Source organism: Schistocerca gregaria, chromosome X (assembly GCF_023897955.1).
Source record: "Schistocerca gregaria isolate iqSchGreg1 chromosome X, iqSchGreg1.2, whole genome shotgun sequence".
Taxonomy (NCBI): domain Eukaryota; kingdom Metazoa; phylum Arthropoda; class Insecta; order Orthoptera; family Acrididae; genus Schistocerca; species Schistocerca gregaria.
This window is the reverse complement of record NC_064931.1, coordinates 603,256,492-603,279,037: the sequence shown is the minus strand read 5'-3', so window position 1 is coordinate 603,279,037 and position 22,546 is coordinate 603,256,492. Positions and strand designations below refer to the sequence as shown.

Genomic DNA, 22,546 nt, shown 5'->3' with positions numbered 1-22,546 from the left:
AGGTATGCATGCAGCTGACACTGTCATTGTTTTAACACATGGCCTAATTGTGTAACACTTATTTCACAGTTAATTTGAAGCATTGTTGTTCTAACCAACACAGGCTCATCATCTGAAACGCGGCTTTGGACTAACTGACTGTCTCATGACCAAAAACTGGGTCCTTATATATCCTCACAATAATAGGTACTGAAACTACACATTGTTTGAAGTTAAATTTATAGAAATTACAATTAAAACTTATCTCATTAATTAACTAAATACATCAAAAATTGGTTCTTTTTAACAGTTTCTTCTACTACAAGAGTTGAGATGAATTATTTGTTTAAATCATGAAATTAACAAATATAAGTACGCAAACAATACGTCGGACAAAACTGTTAATTACTTTGGAATTAATTAAGGCTGCCTTTACTAACATGTTTTTGAATAGAGCCAAATAAACTGTTTAAGAATACTATTAGTTGTTCCTCCAAATGTTTGTACTTAATACAGAATTCATATTTGTTTATAGGTCTACAACAGAACTAAGTTATGAAACAAATACTGATTTTGCCCTATAATGAAAGATACTAACTAGTAATAGTCAAAATAAATTAGAAAATCCATTAGATACATAAAACTAAGCACAAAATTAGATCTGGTGTTATATTCTTTAAAACTGAGGGCCAGCCTGTCTCTTTTATGAACATGCAGATTTATTCACATATGTTAATGGTAATTAGTTAAAAGTGAAAAAATGTATTTAAAGGAGGCAGATGGCAAAACAAGAGAGAAAGTAAAATTATCCCAGCTTGCTTCATCACAAGGGCAAAGGGAAAGCAACTAACAGCACTTGGCATACCCATTTGCTTATTCATTCAAGTACTGGCCATGCCCAACATTACTTAACTTCAATGATGTGACGAGAACAGGTGTATTCAATGAGGCAAGCCAGGCTATCAGAGGTAATTCCAGTTTGTAATATCACCCAGAGGATGACAATTGCTTATCACCCACAAGTGAATGATCCCACAGAACTCTTTAATAGGACATTGGCAGATACAATCTCGATGTATATTTATGTTAATGAATACATGGCCCTTTGCGACCTTCCCAAACACCACAGTGAAACAAGACACCACAGTCTTCACACTATTCTTTCTGCTCCATGGTGATAAGGCTGAAATAACAATGGATACACTGTTCCTATTACATCTGGATGACACTTGGGATGAAAACATGAAACAATTTGTCACCAAAGAAGCAAGATAGCTGGCTTGCATATAGACCCTGGATGCAAATGAGAAAGACTGAGAGTGGTATAATGCCAAGCCCCAGTCATTGAAATTCAGCCTGTGAGATTTTGTATAAATTTTTATGCCAGAGTTGAAAGTGATACTAATGGAAAAAGTTACTGAAGCACCGCTTTGGCTGTATTGTATCCTTCACTGCTTGTCAGATGCAGCATATGATGTAGAGGATTATGATATTTCATCAAGAAGACAAAAGTGCAGAGGCATTGTCCATGTCCTGCCTGTGGCATCCTACTACAGCTCTAAGATGTATATCAATGATGGCAATGTCTCATTCAAGGAAAATGAATGCCAACTCAACAATTGCAGAGATTCAATGAGAGGGGCTACCTTCAATGCTTGTCATAGTGAATAGGATGTGACAACATGACCAGAAAGTGAGGACCTGCCAACACTGCCATACAGAGGTCCATTGACAAGATCTATAGCCAGAGTGATGTAGTCATCTCCAGTGAGAACTTCTGAAACAGTGGGTCACTGTTTCTCCAGGCGAGGGAGCAATGCTGTGAGCTGTGCAAGAATGCAGTGTGACATAACAGTTAGTGTCACTGGTTGGTGTGCTCTTACTACCAATAACCTATGTCTGTATATACCAGAGTTATTTATAGCATAGTTAGGGTCTTCATATGTTTAGGTGTTGTATATTAATTTACTCCACTAGGTACAAACCTGTTTTTATTGACTATTTTTCTTATATTTTCTGTTTTAATTCTGATTATATTTCTAGTTGAGGTCTATTTTCTTATATTCAATAAAATAATTTTCTTCATTCTAAAACTATCACTGTTGGTTTAGTAAGATACATTAATACGGGTTCTCTGAATTCACTTGCAACAACACTTAGCTCCTTGAACCTCATCTTTGCTACTAAATCTCTGTCAAGTAGATGTGCATTACTATTCTTGATATATTTTGACTTCCTGATGAAATCCAAAATAAATCTGCACTATTTGCAGATGAACCAATATTTTCAACCAAGAGGACTGCTCTAGAAGAAGTTACACATGGAGCTGAAAGTGTATTTCATTGACTAGATACCTGGTTTAGAAATAAGGAACTAATACTAAATTACAAAAAACACACATCATGAGCTTTAAAAATAGTCAAACAATAAATAATGAGGTTGTGTTAAAAATCAATGAGAAAAAAACTTGATAAAGTATCTTGTGTCAGCTTAAGTAGTAAATTAAATTCAGGTTACTGTGCATTACAGAAGTAAGCCCAGATTGTTAGTATTGAAGGCCTCAAAAAGTTTTACTTTACAACTTTAAATGTTTAACATCATATTGAATAGAAGTATGCAGAATCTCAGTAAATATGAAGAAGTTACTCATTATAAAGCAAAGGGATATTCACATAATGATCAATGAGAAATGCCAAACAAACTGCAGATAAAAATTCAAACTGCTAAATATTTTAACACTAAAACAAAATTTTAAGAAAAATGAGGAGATTCATCAATACTAAACAAGAAACTGATAGGAAGTGAGAGTAATGCAGGACATGAGAAATTGTTTTGAGAAAAGTGTAATATACACTGGGGTGCATATTCAATTGCCTTCCAAACAATATCAGCCAAATGAACATTAACATCTTTAATCACATAACCAGAGAAATATTGCAGAAAAATCCACTTTATTCCTTAAATTAATTTTATGATTGTTGGAAGGAGAATTTAAATGTATGATGCTTGAAAAAGAAAGGATTAACTGTCATTTCATTTTTACAAATAATACATATGTATGTGAATTTTATCATAAAGGAATCATTATGCTGTAATCTGCTCTAAATGCAATAAATTGTAGAATCCATTGTGTAATTTTCATTGTATAATCCTTAATGTTGAGGCCTATATATATTGATGCAACAAGTATCAATTCAAATACATCAAATGACTGAAAAATAAATAAATAGTCTGTGGGTGAGAATGATCACATCCAGAGTTGCACTATATTATACTAAAAGAAGCACACACATTTTTACCTGTTTCTATGGAGCACTCACAAATATTTCTACTTATTCAGCAATGTTGCAGAGATTTGTGGTTAATGTAACAGCTAAAAACGTTTCATATTTTCTGTTCAAACAAATTGTGTTAACCTCTGTCTCTTGAACTCTATAGATCCTTCTGAGAACATTATGGTGAAAAAACAGAATTTTAATAAATGATGTAGACATTGTTTAAAAATAATAAGAAAAAGCAGTTGCATTGAGTTGAAATCAAACTACTGGGTAGCCAGAACATCAACATGGGCATTGGCAGTGACAAATTTTATGTGTTACTATCTACCCAATCAACTGAGATTCGAAAATGGCCTCCAATAGTCAAAATAAGCCATGATCACTTATTTCTTTCCACAGCTGTGATTGGCCAGGTCAAGCTAGATGGACTCCTGGCACAGATCACAAATATCTCTCCCGATTATTGAGTACATGAAGAAATGTTAGATGTAGCAGTACCACTGATGTGCTTGACAGTTTACATGAGATATATTCTGCATTACTACATTTACTTGAATAATACATATGCACTTGTAACTAAATAACTACCCAATAAGAAACTTCCTGACAGATTAAAACTATGTACCAGACTGAGACTTGAACGCGGGACCCTTGCCTTTTGCGAGCAAGTGCTCTACTGAATAAGCTACCCAAGCATGACTCGTAACCCATCCTCAGAGCCTTGCTTCTGCCAGTACCTCATCTCCAACATCCAAACTTCACCGAAGTTCTGTGAAACTTACAAGGCTAACAACCCTGGAAAAAGGATACTGCAGAGACATGGCTTAGCCACAGCTAAGGAGATGTTTCCAGAATGAAATTTTCACTCTGGCAGGAAGTTTCATATCAGCACACACTCCACTGCTGAGTGAAAATTTCATTATGGAAACACCCACCAGGCTGTGGCTAAGCCACGTCTCTGCAATTTCCTTTTTTCCAGGAGAGCTAGTCTTGCAGATTTCACAGGAGAACTTCTGTGAAGTTTGTAAGATAGGAGACAAGGTACAGGCAGAAAAAAGGCTCTGAGGATGGGTTGTGAGTCCTGCTTGGGTAGCTCAGTTAGTAGAGCATTTGCCTGTGAAAGGCAAAGGTCCTGAGTTTGAGTCTCAGTCTGGCACAAAGTTTTAATCTGCCAGGAAGTTTCATATCGGTGTACATTCCACTGCACAGTGAAAATTTCAGTCCAGAAACTGTTCCATATATTTGAGGAATTTCTTCTAAAAACTCATGTTTCAACACTTATTATTAAATTTGTGTCAACTCAGTCATGAATTTCAGTCAACTCTAGTAAGTATTTCTTCTTTATCATGTAAATCTGAACACTGTGTCACACTCTTTCCAAATTAAAAAAAATGTTACTGTCTCTTAGTGTACTTGTAGGAAGACAAAAATCAAACACTATATTGTGAAGTCAGTCTGCAATACATGCAATACTGTCTGAAAGAGTAAAATAGCATCTTACATCTCTCATCAGGTTGATAAATGAATGACCATGTCCCCATACATTATCACAACCAGAAGGTGAATCCTCAATATGGAGGTCTCTCATATCTCTTACTGTAGCATCAAACAGATGCACAGCATCATACATGAGAGCAGACTCAACCTGAAAAACAGAAATTACAATGACAGTAATAAATTTGTGTTTCCTGGTTAAGTCATTCCAAAAGATATGTACAAAAAGTGCACTTCAAATCTCTTTAATAGTATCAGATGTAATCCTTCCCATTAATTATCATAAAGCGTTTACTGCATCGATGATTTCAGCTGTAAATAGAAATATTAAAAAACGTAGGAAGATTTTTCTGTTTAGCAAAAGTGACAAAAAGCAGATTACAGAGTACCTGACGGCTCAACACAAAAGTTTTGCCTCAAGTACAGATAGTGCTGAGGATCAGTGGACAAAGTTCAAAACCATCATACAATATGCGTTAGATGAGTATGTGCCAAGCAAGATCATAAGAGATGGAAAAGAGCCACAGTGGTACAACAACAAAGTTAGAAAACTGCTGTGGAAGCAAAGGGAACTTCACAGCAAACACAAACATAGCCAAAGCCTTGCAGACAAAAAAAAATTACACATAGTGAAATGTAGTGTGAGGAGGGCTATGTGAGAGGCGTTCAATGAATTCGAAAGTAATGTTCTATGTACTGACTTGACAGAAAATCCTAAGAAATTTTGCTCTTATGTCAAAGCGGTAGGTGGATCAAAACAAAATGGCCATACACTCTGTGACCAAAATGGTACTGAAACAGAGGATGACAGACTAAAGGACGAAATACTAAATGTCTTCTTCCAAAGCTGTTTCACAGAGGAAGATTGCACTGTAGTTCCTTCTCTAGATTGTCACACAGATGACAAAATGGTAGATATCAAAATAGATGAGAGACGGATAGAGAAACTATTAAAATCGCTCAAAAGAGGAAAGGCCGCTGGACCTGATGGGATACCAGTTCGATTTTACACAGAGTACTCAAAAGAACTTGCCCCCCTTCTTGCAGTGGTGTACCATAGGTCTCTAGAAGAGCATAGCGTTCCAGAAGATTGGAAAAGAGCACAGGTTATCCCTGTTTTTGAGAAGGGATGTCGAACAGATGCGCAGAACTATAGACCTATATCTCTAACATCCATTAGTTGTAGAATTTTGGAACACGTATTATGTTCGAGTATAATGACTTTTCAGGCGACTATAAATCTACTCTGTAGGAATCAGCGTGGGTTTCGTGTGAAACCCAGCTCGCGCTATTCGTCCACGAGACTCAGAGGGCCATAGACATGGGTTCACAGGTAGATGCTGTGTTTCTTGACTTCCGCAAGGCATTTGTTACAGTTCCCCACAGTCATTTAATGAACAAAGTAAGAGCATATGGACTATCAGACCAATTGTGTGATTTGATTGAGGAGTTCCCAGATAACATAATGCAGCATGTCATTCTCAATGGAGAGATTCTCAATGGAGAGAAGTCTTCCGAAGTAAGAGTGATTTCAGGTGTGCCGTAGGGGAGTGTCATAGGACCGTTGCTATTCACAATACACATAAATGACCTTGTGGATGACATTGGAAGTTCACTGAGGCTTTTTGCAGATGATGCTGTGGTGTATTGAGAGGTTCTAACAATGGAAAATTGTACTGAAATGCAGGAGGATCTACAGCGAATTGACGCATGGTGCAGAGAATGGCAATTGAATCTCAATGAAGACAAGTGTAATGTGCTGCAAATACATTGAAAGATAGATCCCTTATCATTTAGCTACAATATAGCAGGTCCACAACTGGAAGCAGTTAATTCCGTAAACTATCTTGGAGTACGCATTAGGAGTGATTTAAAATGGAATGATCATATAAAGTTGATCGTCAGTAAAGCAGATGCCAGACTAAGATTCATTGGAAGAATCCTAAGGAAATGCGATCCAAAAACAAAGGAAGTAGGTTACAGTACGCTTGTTTGCCCAATGCTTGAATACTGCTCAACAGTGTGGGATCCGTACCAGATAGGGTTGATAGAAGAGATAGAGAAGATCCAACGAAGAGCAGCGCGCTTCATTAGAGGATCATTTAGTACTCGCGAAAGCATTACAGATATGATAGATAAACTCCAATGGAAGACTCTGCAGGAGAGATGCTCAGTAGCTTGGTACGGGCTTTTGTTAAAGTTTAGAGAACATGCCTTCACCGAAGAGTCAAGCAGTATATTTCTCTCTCCTATGTATACCTCACAAAGAGACCATGAGGACAAAATCAGAGAGAGTAGAGCTCACACAGAAGCATACCGACAATCCTTGTTTCCATGAACAATACGAGACTGGAATAGAAGGGAGAACCGATAGAGGTACTCAAGGTACCCTCTGCCACACACTGTCAGGTGGCTTGCGGGGTATGGATGTATGGATGTAGATGTAGATGTAGAATTACATATGTTGTAAAATATTTATATGAGTATTATAAAAATTGCTTGAGAATGGTCAAAAGCCATTGCTGGTCCAGGATGTGTCAGTAAATATACATTTTTACCACATTTCTTTTCTTCTTCTGTTTAAACTTTATTTTGCAAGACATCACAAGATAAATATATTTTCTCAGTTCACATGGGGTTCCATGGTTTTTACCAATTATTCAGCATGGTATTTTCTTGCATCAGTGGATGGAAATGTCAAGCAGTGCAAACCTGTCTATCTCATATTTTAAAGGCAGTCACTTCAATGATGTGGCCTCCCTCACTAAGACATAGATAATTGCAGTTCTCACCTTTCTTGTATGCATACATAATGTTAATGGTTGGCAGTCCATTGCTGACTGCTGAATGGAGCATAGCTAATACACAGTTTGTCTACATTGCAACCCATGGCTCCGCCACCACTACTAATGCCTGGCTATGCAAAGTCTCTGGGCACCTGCCAAGTTATGTGGCATGCACTCTAGGAGAGATGGAGATGGTGATATCTAAACGTAACAGCTTCTGGTTTGTTTGGGTGTACCAGACTACTTCTACATTGTCAAAATTTTGACCACTCTGCTGAGATCTTCTTCAGCATCTTGTGATGTTCCCAGTTAGCTGAACAGTGGTCATTAACTGGGCAGTATGTTATTCTGTGCTGTTTAACAGGTTCCAGATATCTGACACCCTGCAATATGCGCTAGAGGAACTACTGTGAGATTTGCCAGAATGCATGTGACTATGTTTTTATTTTAAAGTAAATCAAGATCTGATTATAGCCATGTTTGGAGGGGATGATACAGGATATGAAAAAAGCTTAAGAACAGATTAGATTAGATTAGATTAATACTTGTTCCATAGATCATGAATACGACACTTCGTAATGATGTGGAACGTGTCAGAGGGAAAATTATTGTGTGAACAGTTACTAAGAGAGTTAAGTAATGCAATTATTGAAATGAGTAATGACTTGAGTAAATTAGGTTATTTGGTAGTGAAAACTAACAATAAAATTGAACACTCAAAGAATAAATTATAAAGTCTGAGTTTAGCAGTCCAATACCTGAAACTAATACTAAAACTGTTAACTCAAAGAATTAATTAAAGTATAAGCTACGCAGCCAAAGAGTGTCAAGGTTGATGAGCAGGAAAATGAAACAAATGGCATGCCTTTGTAACTAGAAAACCAATAAAAAACTGACCAGCTAAATAACAGTGCACTGGTTGTGGATGGTCAGGGATGATGTCAATAAAATGAAACTCACTGTTTAAATGACGCAAAACAGCTAAATGTTCAGGTGAATGTAGTGGAACCTACATTTAAAATATAGAATTAAAACTGAAAAAAGCAATAATTTTGAAATCATCAGTAATGTTATGAAACTATAAAATCAAATTTTGAAAACAGAAACTTTTGAAATTAAGCAATATTTAGAAGATAAGGTCAAAATGGAAAACTGTGATACTAATTTCTGCAATGAATTACAAAGCAGTAAATGTAGAAAAAGCAGTTTTAAGTAATGTAGATGTATGTAAAAACAATGTATCAGATACAAATAAAAAAATCTTGTAGAATTACAGGTATTCTGACAAAAAATTCATTAACAACTGTAATGAATTGTGAGAAAATGCATTTATTAAGAGCTTTCCCATAGAGGGTAAGGTGCACCCAGTAGATTTTACACAACACTGTTGTGACACCTGTGTGCACAAAATGGCTGATATGTTTACAATTTGAATTACAGTCTTTAAATTTTTGTTCAAAGTGAAAGCTGGAAAGGAAACTGCTTAGTAGACGCTGTATTTTTTTTTTTTTTTAGCTTTGAGATAAAATTAAAACTAAGGGCACACTTTATTTAAATGCCTGTAGTGGGAGTCAAAATGAGGAGAACTAGTAGAATATATAGTAAAACTGTGAAGAAACGCATACTTTTTGGGACATAAAATTTTTACATGATTGTTTAATAGTATCAGATTTGAATGAAGTTGCTACTTTGGGCCTGGATTAGATTGTGAAGTGTGAAATGAGATTTGATTGGTTTAATTTTAATGGAGAATTAATATTAAAACCCTAAAAGCAAAATTTCTTCAAGGATAAATGAATTACTCAGTAATGTGCAAATAGAAACTGTCAAATGGTGGGGGGGGGGGGGGGGGAGGGAAGGAGGATGGCTTATTCTAATGAAAGGGGATATTTTGAGGGCAGTGATTATGATGAGGAGCAGCTAGTTGGTGAACAACATAATATTATACTACAGGCCAAATTATAGGAAGCTGAAAAGTTCAGTTCAGATCAAAAGATACAAATGAAGGAATTTTTATGGAACTAGTCTGATATTTTTATTGAAAAACTAAGAAAAGTTAAAAATTACTAATGTAAGTTATAGATACAACCACATGAACCACTCTTTATCAAAGCATATGATGTGCCAATTTCAGAAACAAAGGCTGTCGAAAGAAAGGTGTAATAAATACTAAGTGAGTACAACAATCTTCTGTTTTTTGGTCTCTTTCTTGTCTCTAATATACAACAAGCAGAATGTTCTTTTTGCAGATGACAGCAGTATTGTAATCAATCCAGGCACACATGCAGAAACAGAAGAAATGGTAAACAAAGTTCTTAAAAGTATTATTGACTGGTTTTCTGTAAATAGTCTCACTCTCAATATTAAAGACACAACATATTTAGTTACGCTCATCTAGGGCTATTATACCAATGATAAGTGTAACACATATGAGGAAGTAATAAATAGAGTGGAAACTTCAAAATATTTAGGTGTCCATATTGATAAAAATTTAAACTGAAAGGACATTTTGGAACTTCTACAACAGCTTAGTTGAGCCATACTTGCACTTAGAATCATTGTAAATCTTGGGGAGGGACAAATCACTAAGTTGATATATTTTGCATATTTTTGTTCAATAATGCCATATCAAATAATGTTGTGGGATAACTCATTCTCAAAAAGAAAGTCTTAATTGTTCAAAACTGTGCAATAATAATAATATGGCCTGCCTACCCACTATCATCTTGAAGACATCTCTTTACGGAGTTGGATATTCTGATTACTTCTTGACAGTACATATATTCCATCACTTTGTTTGTTGTAAATAATCCACAACAGTTCATAAGCAACAATGATGCACATAATTACAGTACTATAAGGAAAAATGATGATCATTACTCCACATTATGGTTGTCTTCAGCACAGAAAGGGGTGCACAATGTTGCAACAAAAATTTTTGATCACTTACCCAGTGATATAAACGGCTGTCAGAATCAAAGTAAAATGTAAAAATAAACTGAAAAAGTTTCTCCTTGACAACTCCTTCTATTCCATAGAAGAATTTCTATTATTGTAATGTGTAAATTATGGCAGGTAGGAACTACTAACTCACATCTGCATATTTAAAAAAAATAAAAAACTTAGAAATGTTCATCATGTAGCCACATTCACAAATTAATTTGTGATAGCATGTAAATGACCCTTTCCACACCACTAGGATTTATCATGCAAAATGATCCACAGAGTATGAAACTAACTAATATTGTGGAGTAAGATTTGTTCTTGATTCTAGACAATTAAATAAAATTTTGGAGGAAGGGGGAGGGGGGGGGGGGGGAGAAAGAGAGAGAGAGAGAGAGAGAGAGAGACTGATTATATAGAAAATATTGATGAGCTAATTCATAAATCTGAGCATAATAAGTTAATGACTATACTTCATCTCACATCTGGGTTTCATCAAATTCCACTTGAGTGTAGTTCTAGAAATTATAATTATTTGTTGAATAGGGGTGGATGTTACAAATATTGTGTTGTATCTTTAGACTTTATGTTTCTGTTGCACATTTTATACATGTATTGTGCCCTGTTTTCAGGAAAAAAACTGCTTGCAAAATTAATCATTTATGTCGAATTGTTGGAAAAACTTTTGAAGGTCATTTTGAACTATTACAGGAAGTGTGTAAAAAATTAAGGAAGGGAGTATATCTAAAGGTAGAAAAATGTAAATTAGCTGTGAAGCAACTTAAATTTCTGGAAGACAGCAATTTAGAAGATGGAATTTTGTCAGGCAAAGATAAAACTGAGACCACTGCAAAATTTCCAATTCCAAAAACAAAAAAGAAGTTAAATTTTCTTTGAACTTTGTGGTTTCTATCATAAATTAGTTAGCACTCAGGATTTGAATGTTTCATGTCTAAATACTCTGCTAAAAATTGCTGTCTTGGTTGGGCATGACAGCTGCAATAGGCTTTTTTAAGAAAATTAAGAAACAACTTTGCGAGAGCGAATTTTTATACAGGCTGGACTTGTCCGTTCTGTTTTGCCTTATGGTGGATAGCAATGACAAAAGTTTGGTAGCACATTTATTTCAAGAAAAACAATGGATAAGTAAATTGAATGCAGATCAACAGCTTTTGCCAGTAGGACCTTAAGAAAACATGAAAAATGTATGCTGGTATAGAAAAGAAAATATTAGTTAGCCATTGGCCCTCAAGACATTGGGGGCTGAGCAGCTAGCATCTCATTCAGCTGGCTGATACTGTGCTTTTAAGCAGTTTTTCAATACAAAGAAACATGGCCTAACATAAGGGACAATTCCTTCTTTTTACATTGAAATCAATATGTGTTGTTTCCACAACAACAACAATTTTTTCCATCTTTCATTTCCTACAGGGAGTAGGATTAGAAGAGGTAGGTACTAAAAATAAAGCTAACTGAAAATGTGGTTTTTTACTGAAAATTACTTTGTTAAATTTGTCTAGTATAAAACATTTTAAAGCCTTTTTGGAAAAGAAAGTCCAACATCACATTCTTCACAATGTTATCTGGTATCTTTTCTTGAACCCTTTCCAGGATCTTTCCTTGCTTCATTCTGCACAAACATTACATCTCCTGTGATGCCTTTTTGACATTTCTGTAACCATAATGAATTTAGGAAAATGTCTTCCACTGAGTCCATTAACAGGTAAACTCTTTTGAGTCAAAGTTGATACAAACAGGTCTACTTTGTTCACCAGTTGCTCAGCCAATTCAGTAATGAATTCAACAAGATGTTTGCTAGTTAGCCTCAACTTTTTTATATAAAATACACAAATTTATAAACATCATAATTAAAATGTGGAAATACACTTTCATGCACAACTTTAACTCCTCTCAAAAGGGGTGTAGCCTGATAGCTGGATGCTGTGGTCTGTAAGAGTCTTTATTTATTATAATAAAAAATACAGCCAGGTCTCATCTCCATCAATCCTAACTTTGTTCTGACAGTTATACTGGATGCATTCATTTTCCATTTTGTTGACCCCTAGACAATATGTACATTTACAGAATAAATGATACAAAACAAATAGCTTTTCATGACTGTTTTCAAAATTAGAAATTTGTTCATCAAGCACTGATAAACTGTTTTTCAACAAAAATCTCCTCATAATGCAAGGCCAAATAAAAATATATACAAAATGTGTAAGAAATTTCAATTGAGGCTATTTGCACAATGTGTGAGTGTGTGTGGCATGGTGTATGGCAATAAAATGAATGTGAACATCACAAAGCAAGTACGGTAACACACAATGTTGCCTTTCCCACCAATAAGAGTGGCAAGTTCTCCCATCTCTTGTTTTTCCATGTTAGTACAAGCATTATAGAGTACCTTTATACAGATAAAAATGAAATACAAACACTGGAATAGTTACAAGGCAAAGAAATGGCCCATACAGGTCCTAAGTCATTTGGCTTTTTGGAGTATAATCAGTGTGACTTAAGAGTTACGTTGCTCGTCTCCAAAGTGTCCAACAAGTTTAAGAATTATTTACTGAGTCACAAAGTCATATTTTATTCAGATCAGAAAGCTATGAGTTGCCTGCAAGAGTTTAAATTTTATCACAGTTGAATAACTAGGTGAACATCATTTCTTCCAACTGCTTATATCATTAAATAAATAAATGGGAAAGAAAATGTAATTTCTGATGCTCTGTCAACACTACCAGCTGAGGGTGGCTTTGGAAATAGAAGTGAAGAATTTGAAAAAGAATTTAAAGTAATGGACTTAAAAGCATCAAGTAGGAGTCAGAACTAGCAAGTATTCACAATGAGATAAGGAGAAGCCAAAATCAGAACCAAAATTGGAAACTAGTAATGAGTCATTTATGAAAAAAATGGAGAAGATGACATTACTGAAAAGTCTATAAGGCAATACTTTCCAGGAGAACTAGTGCTGATAGTGATAACTAGAAATTTTATTTTGGTCAGAACAATTTATAAATGTTTATGAAAATGAAAGTTATGGTAATTGTGCAGCTCTGAATATATTTAAAAATTTCAAGAAAATATACAGGGTGAATCACCTAAAAACGTGCACAGTAAATATTGCAGAAATTCAGAATGCTATTGATGTGTGGTTTCCCTAGAATTGAATGGTAATCATTAGCCAATAAAAAGATCTTAATTACACTTTTCTTTGCCAACAAAAACTTTTTAAATGGAACAATGCCTATTGGTATTAAAAAACTAAACGTAGAGTAAATTAGAATGGCAGTGGTATTTGTAGAAATATTCTAGTGTGAGTCATTTACAAGATATCATATTTTGAAAAGTTTCCACACTGCCGCTTGTTTGTGCCATTCAATCTATGTAGTTGCTAGGTATGATGATGTTATATTTCTCTACAATGTGGTCATGCGTTCCTTGAGTGCATTGCATCTTGCTAGTCAGGTAGTGTGCAGCAGTCCAAGCAGTAAGTTATGAGTGGATGATATGATTTACCAATGTAGAAAAAGCTGATGTGCTCATGGTCTATGGAGAATGTAGGAAGAATGCAGTTCATTCCTGTATTGTGGATGTGGCAAGATATCCCAACAAATGCCAACCATCTCAGCAATTATTTATCAACCTCTTCAACCAGTTAGGTGAATGTGGTAGTGTAACACCAAGACAACACAACAGAAGGAACAAGTGACAGCAGAAGAGGGGGAAATTAATGTTTCTGCTGTTGTTAAGTTGATCTGTACTTTAGCTCCTACGTAATCACACAAGGAAGTGACACATATGAGGCAAGTGTCCTATGCATTCTCCATCCACATAGGTTCCATTCCTATCACTTCCCTTTCCATCACAAGATTCATGGAAATGGTTATGAGAATTGTTTTCAGTTCTGTATATGGACATTGAGACAGGGTATCTTGTCTAGTGATGTAGACACATTTGCCAATCATGGCCGCGTAAACTGCCGAAACTTGCACTATTGGTTTGTGACAATACCCTGTTGGCTTCATATGGTGGAACATCAGTGTCCACAGAGTGGAAAAGTGTGGTGTGGGATGGTGCACCATCAGCTCATAAGACCGTTTTTCATAGGCAGACAACTGGAAGTGTACAAGTATCACATATTTTCCTAATAACCCATCTTCCACAGATGCAAGATGTTCCTTCGCAGACTACAAGGGACCTGTGGTATCAACATGATGGCTGCCCAGCAAATAGTACATGAAGTACTACAGCATGTCTTCACAAATTATTTCCAAATTGTTGAACTGGACACAGAGGACCTGTACCTTGGCATGTCCGTTCCCCGGGTTTATAGCCTGTAGACTTTTTGCTGTGGGGAAAGCTAAAAGAGGTGGCTATGGACATATTAAATACACCTGATGATATGCAACAACATGTTACTACAGCCTGCTCAGATATCTACACTGAACTGCTAGGATACGTGCAGCAGCCATTCCCTACCAGAATGCAAGCATATATTGCCTCTGCTGGTGGTCATTTTGAACAAAATCCATGTCAATCAGTTGTCTCCTTACTGGTCAGAATCCACATAAGTAGTGTATGCACTTGTGTTGTTCTTTAATGTGTGCTGCCACAGGTATTATACAAGGGTCACTGTGATAACTTTTTAAAATATGATATATCATAAATGACTTGCACTAGAATCCTGCAATGAACACCACTGACATTCTAAGTTGCCCTACTTTTAGTCTGTTATTGTCAATAGGTATTGTTTCATTTAAAAATGGCATGTTTGCACAAACAGTACACTTCCTAAGTACTGTTACAAGCTGTTGATTGGCTAACAATATGACTCCCTGACTAATACTTTCTAAATACTGTTACAAGCTGTTGATTGGCTAACAATATGACTCCCTGACTATCAGTACATTCTGTGAAAACCACATATTAATAGCACTTTCAATTTCTGCAATACTTGTGGTGAAAGTATTAGGTGATTAAGTCTCAATCATTCTTTAATATTTTCAGGAAAGTAAGGAAAATATTTGTAACATTTGATAGATGCCAAAAGGTTCAAGACAGTAATTACACATGCAGAGCATTCACACAGAAAATCATTTCAAAGAATCAATTGTATCTGGTAGCTGTGGACACTATGGATCATTGCCAAAAACTGAAGGAGGTTTCTGTTATATTTCTGTAATAGTAGATCTGTTCTCTAAATTTATAAAATTATAGACAGTTACGTAAGTATTAAATAAAAATGTAATTTCAAAGGTTATAAGATATTATTTCCCAAATGGAGGAATACTCAAAGTTATCCTTTTTTATAATGTGACATAAGACCCTTTCAAAACTTGGAAAAGGTGGGAGGAAACAAATGACATATTAATCTCAGCCTAGCACCCTTCAAATTACCATGCTGTGAGGTATATAACTAAAATGGGTTTTCATCTATGAACTTTTATTTGAGAGGAAACCACTTAACCTGATAAGTGAACTTATTCAGTAGCCTGCACACAAAAGTGGAACACCACAGGAGAAGGAAGAAATTGTCAGGAAAACCATGGAGAACCTTTGCACCCATTGTTGTTCACCAACCTAAGTTCAGCACAGGATCAACATAGCTCATCTCAAACCAACACTTTTTCGACTTTTTTCACACCTTTATCTCTCCCTATATAAATTTCTATTTATTTTCACTTTAACCTCATATTACCCTTTCCACCTTCTAATACCATGTCAACCTCACAACATCCCTACAACGACCCCATTAAATTTTATTTACATTCCCTCTGCAAACATGCCTTCACCCTAGCCAGATTACGCTCCCATATTTTATTTACTCAGGCTTGCCTGGCATTTGGCATTACCCCCAAAGGCCTCACACTTAAAGTTCCCATCTCTGGCTGCAATCCTTCTTTCCATCAGTCCTTATACCAGTTCCAAACAGCACAATCCATAGCCCTCAACCGCCTAATCCTTCACCTATATATTGACTCGGCCAATGACCACACCCGTCAACTCCTATCTCAAATCAGAGTCCTCAATCTTTCCTCTCCCACATCCACACCGGCTGATCATAGCATCCTCCTACAGGCCAACCACAAATTAGAACAGCATGCCACCCTCCACCTCAAAAAACTATCCAATCTCCTGGTTTCCCACCTCCGGAAAAGCAACTCACTCACCCTCCACAACCTTTCCAACAAACCTCAACCTCCTCTCATTGCACACAAACCCAGTCTCTCCCACCTACTCAATCTCCCACTTCCAGCTCCACTCCCCCCAACACCTCAAAATTCTAGTCAACACAATCTGGAACCCCAACACCCCAATTCAGTAGTTAACCTTTCCTCCAAACCTCTCTCCCAATCCAAAACCTCTGTCCTATCCAAAGGCCTCACCTTCAGCCCCACTCCCAGGTTCAACCAAACTGCCCTTGTCAAAGATTTACTGTCCTACACTCGTAGTCTCTGCTGGAAATATCACTTTTCCACGAAGAAAAATAATCCTGATCCCACTCCTAATGATCCAACTCCCCAAGACACTATCCAAATTGAACCCTGCCTGGAACAGTTCTGTCCTCCATCACAGCAGGACCCACCTCCTTTTCCTCAAAATCACCCTCTCCAAACCTTCCAGGAATTTCTCACTTCCAGCCTTGCCTCTCAATCTTTCTTGAAAAACCTTAATCCTACTCCCAACATCACCACAGCCGAAGCCCAGGCTATCCGTGATCTGAAAGCTGACCGATCCATCATCATTCTTCCGGCTGACAAGGGTTCCACGACCGTGGTACTTGATCGTCGGGAGTATGTGGCTGAGGGACTGCGTCAGCTTTCAGACAACTCTACATACAAAGTTTGCCAAGGTAATCCCATTCCTGATGTCCAGGCGGAGCTTCAAGGGATCCTCAGAACCTTAGGCCCCCTACAAAACCTTTCACCTGACTCCATCAAACTCCTGACCCCACTAACACCTCGCACTCCTACCTTCTACCTACTTCCTAAAATTCACAAACCCAAACATCCTGGCCGCCCCATTGTAGCTGGTTACCAAGCCCCCACAGAACATATCTCTGCCTACGTATATCAACACCTTCAACCCATTACATGCAGTCTCCCATCCTTTATCGAAGACACCAACCACTTTCTGGAATGCCTGGAATCCGTACCCAGTCTGTCCTTGTAACCATTGATGCCACTTCCCTATACACAAATATCCTGCATGTCCAGGGCCTCGCTGCAATGGAGCACTTCCTTTCATGCTGATCACCTGCCACCCTACCCAAAACCTCTTTCCTCGTCACCTTAGCCAGCTTCATCCTGACCCACAATTTCTTCACTTTTGAAGGCCAGACATACCAACAATTAAAGGGAACAGCCATGGGTACCAGGATGGCCCCCTCGTATGCCAACCTATTTATGGGTTGCTTAGAGGAAGCCTTCTTAGTTACCCAAGCCTGCCAATCCAAAGTTTGGTACAGATTTATTGATGATATCTTCATGATCTGGACTCACAGTGAAGAACAACTCCAGAATTTCCTCTCCAATCTCAACTCCTTTGGTCCCATCAGATTCACCTGGTCCTACTCCAAATCCCATGCCACTTTCCTTGGCGTTGACCTCCATCTGTCCAATGGCCAGCTTCACACATCCGTCCACATTAAACCCACCAACAAGCAACAGTACCTCCATTATGACAGCTGCCACCCATTCCATATCAAACGGTTCCTTCCCTACAGCCTAGGCCTTCATGGCAAACGAATCTGCTCCAGTCCTGAATCCCTGGACCATTACACCAACAACCTGAAAACAGCTTTCGCATCCCGCAACTACCCTCCCGACCTGGTACAGAAGCAGATAACCAGAGCCACTTCCTCATCCCCTCAAACCCAGAACCTCTCACAGAAGTACCCCAAAAGTGCCCCACTTCTGACAGGATACTTCCCGGGACTGGATCAGACTCTGAATGTGGCTCTCCAGCAGGGATATGACTTCCTAAAATCCTGCCCCGAAATGAGATCCATCCTTCATGAAATCCCTCCCACTCCACCAAGAGTGTCTTTCCGCCATCCACCTAACCTTCGTAACCTCTTGGTTCATCCCTATGAAATCCCCAAAGCACCTTCCCTACCCTCTGGCTCCTACCCTTGCAACCGCTCCCGGTGTAAAACCTGTCCTATGCACCCTCCCACCACCACCTACTCCAGTCCTGTAACCCGGAAGGTGTACACAATCAAAGGCAGAGCCACGTGTGAAAGCACCCACGTGATTTACCAACTGACCTGCCTACACTGTGACGCTTTCTATGTGGGAATGACCAGCAACAAACTGTCCATTTGCATGAATGGACACAGGCAGACAGTGTTTGTTGGTAATGAGGATCACCCTGTGGCTAAACATGCCTTGGTCCACAGCCAGCACATCTTGGCACAGTGTTACACCGTCCGAGTTATCTAGATACTTCCCACCAACACCAACCTATACGAACTCTGGAGATGGGAACTTGCCCTTCAATATATCCTCTATTCTCATTATCCACCAGGCCTCAATCTCCGCTAATTTCAAGTTGCCGCCTCTCATACCTCACCTGTCATTCAACATCATCTTTGCCTCCACACTTCCGCCTTGACTTATATCTCTGCCCATACTCTTTGCCTTTAAATATGTCTGCTTGTGTCTGTGTATGTATGGATGGATATGCGTGTGTGTGTGTGTGTGTGTGTGTGTGTGTGTGTGTGTGTGCGCGCGCGCGCGAGTATATACCTATCCTTTTTTCCCCCTAAGGTAAGTCTTTCCGCTCCCGGGATTGGAATGACTCCTTACCCTCTCCCTTAAAACCCACATCCTTTCATCTTTCCTTTTCCTTCCCTCTTTCCTGACGAAGCAGCCGCCGGTTGCGAAAGCTCAAATTCTGTGTGTGTGTGTGTTTTTTTTTTTTGTTTTTTTTTTTTTTCATTGTGCCTATCTACCGGCGCTTTCCCGCTTGGTAAGTCTTGGAATCTTTGTTTTTAAGATATTTTTCCCATGTGGAAGTTTCTTTCTATTTTATTCCACACTCTTACCTGCACAATGCTACATATGTTTTTTTTCTGATGACATCCTTATGAATAGACACTGCCCAGAGATCCAAATGGAGGCCTCTTTTACCTCTGCAATTTTTTCTCAAGAGTAGGCTGTCACCATTAAGTCGTGCAGTACAGCTGTGTGTAATATAATGGCTGTAGTTTCCTCACACCTTCTGCCATTTGCTGTACCAACTAAAAAGGCTGTTACCCCTCTTTGGGAACCATATTTTAGTGTTGCCTCTACACTAATACCCTGCATATGTGGTTACACCTATGGTAAAGATACCCACACTGTTGAGGCATTTGATTCAGCACACCATGTCATGGTCCATGGTTTGTGGTAGGACTGTAATACAGGATATAACACTATGAATTTGCTATGTTGACAATGTGACATACCTATAGAAGTCCAGGAAAATATTTGGTGGTATGGATTGTTTTTATGTATTTTCTGTGGTAAAAATTGAAGCAAAAGTATAGTTTGCATCAGCGTTATCAGTGGGCATAAAGTTTTTTTCTGTATTTTACAACCACATGAACAATGTCTTATGATATGTTAACTCTTCAAGCCAGTAGTTTCCTACTTGCAATTAGACAACTCGTGGTAGTTTATGTGGCCAGCTTGTACACAACTGCAGCATTTTATTTACACTGCACTAGCAAGCAAATTATTTATCAAAAATTAAATAAATTTTCAGGATTTATGAAAACAGAACTTTATTACACTTCAATTACACATCATCACTTAAAATAAACTTTCAGAGTGGTACATTTTGATACAGTATTTGAAAAAAAGCCTATGCACAGCAGTCCCTTGCTGTGGGTTTCCTGCAGATGTTACAAGAAAAATCCTAAAATTAAGATATGCAATTTCCTTTACCTTTTTAATGGATTGATAAACAACACATGCATTGTACATTGAAATATTTAGTACCACTAATTTATACATATTTTCATATACCATAGTATTTTACACATTTTTCTCTTTTTATGAGGACAGTCTGTAGTTCCTGATGTCTCAAAACTTGTTCAATTCATGACAGAAATCTCTACACTTAAATGATGCCAGTTATCAGCATATCAACTTTACATGACATGGACTCTATAAGTCACTGGACAACCCCAGCAAAAATATCAGGCTATGCTGCCTCTACTGCCATCCATAATTGCGAAAGTGTTGCAGGTGGAGGATTTTGTGCATGAACTGACCTCTTGATTATGACCCATAAGTGTGACAAAATCATTCACTCAAACTGTTCAGAATATTCTTCAAAGTGATTGTGAACAATTTTTGCCTAGTGAAATGGCACACTGTTGTCCATAAAAATTCCATCATTTTTTGGGAACATGAAGGCTATGCATGGCTGCAGATGAACTCCATAACATAATCATTTCCAGTAAATGATCTGTTCAGTTGGACCAGAGGACCCACTCCACTCCATCTAAACAAAGCCCACACCATTATTGAGCCACCAACAGCTTGCACAGTACCTCATTGACAACTGGGTCCATGGTTTCATCTGGTTTGCACCACACTCGAACCCTACCATCAGCTCTTACCAACTGAATATGGGATTCACCTGGCCAGGCCATGGTTTCCCAGTCATCTAGCATCCAGCTGACATGGTCACATGCCCACAAGATGCACTGTAGTTGATGCCATACTGTTAGCAAAGGCACTTACATTAGTGATCTGCTGTCATTGCCAGTTAATGCCAAATGTTGCTGGACTATCATAATGGATACTTATCATCTCATACTGATTTCTTTGGTTATTTCACACAATGTTGCTTGCCTGTTAGCACGTACAACTTTGTGTGAACGCCATGGCCCTCAGTTGTTAAGTGAAAGCCACCAGCCGCTGCATTGCCCATGGTGAGAGATAAAGCCTGAAATTTGGTATTCTTGGCACATTCTTGAGACTGTGGTTCTAGGAAATGATTTTCCTAATGTTTTCTGAAATGGAATGTCCCATTCATCTAACTCTAACTACCATTCCATGTTTGAAATCTTTTAATTCCTGTTATATGGCCATAATCATATCAGAAATCTTTTCACATCAATCACCTGAGTACGAATTACAGCTTCGTCAATGCCATGTGTATGCAATACTGCTGCCATCTGCTGCAATTTCTATCCCATGACTGTTGTCACCTCATTGTATGAAGGGCTCCAGGTGACAGTGACTAGTGTATTAATGATACGGTGGTGCTGGACATGTTGAGAAACATTATATTTGTTGTGGCGTAACCACGAGCACCAGCACTAAGATGAAGAACCTCTCTGGGGGACACTACCTTGGCGAAGCACTGTCCGTGGGAGTGGAGAGACTTGCGTATCTGTGAGAAGCTGAAGGTCATGCCAAAGGTAGAGGACCTACTGCCGACTGCCGGAAAGGCCTCAGACTAAGAGTGTCCCACAATGCCCCTTCTTCCCTGCCCACTCCTAGTCCTACACAATTCCCTAACCCAGCCCAAGACGTGATGCAATCCATGCTGAGGGGTGCATGGCATATGGGAAGATGTGTCACAAATGGAGCCCCAGGGATACTGGGCAACCTCCCTGAGTAATTAGCCTTACACCGCACGGGGTATTCGTGGTGTAGACCTTCTAGATCCCCAAATCTAGTGGGTCCAACATGGACATGACTACAGAAAAAGACAAAGAAACTGAGGGGCAAATTGCGACCTCAGGTACCCAAATGTCAGGGACTAAACTGATGGAAGGCACTTGCACTACTGAATCAAGGTCTAGACCAGAGCCAGAAGTGAGAACTGTAACCGAGAAGCTAGACCAGATTAATATCAAAGGCTTGTCTGGGGCATGAAGGAGGAAGCTATTCAGGGAACAGAGGGAAAAGGAAGGAAAAGAATGGCCCCCTAAACACAAATGAAGGGAAGTAAAGGGACTAGAACCCAAGACCCCTAGGAAAAAACTGCCTCAGGTTGGAGGGGACATGCGTACCCCCACAACGTCAAAGACATGTAGTAAGGCGGTTACTGCATCGATGA

General features: G+C 38.2%; 1 protein-coding gene across 3 annotated transcripts in view; it reads right to left on the bottom strand.

Annotated features, from left to right (window-relative positions):
* The window catches only part of LOC126298678 (glutamate receptor ionotropic, kainate 2-like), a 397,907-nt gene that overhangs the window by 197,582 nt on the left and 177,779 nt on the right, over positions 1–22,546 (bottom strand). For all 3 annotated transcript variants that reach the window (XM_049990109.1, XM_049990111.1, XM_049990110.1), the window contains one exon: positions 4,759–4,902. In XM_049990109.1, the coding sequence (XP_049846066.1) occupies positions 4,759–4,902 (144 nt within the window). The remainder of the gene's footprint in view (positions 1–4,758; positions 4,903–22,546) is intronic.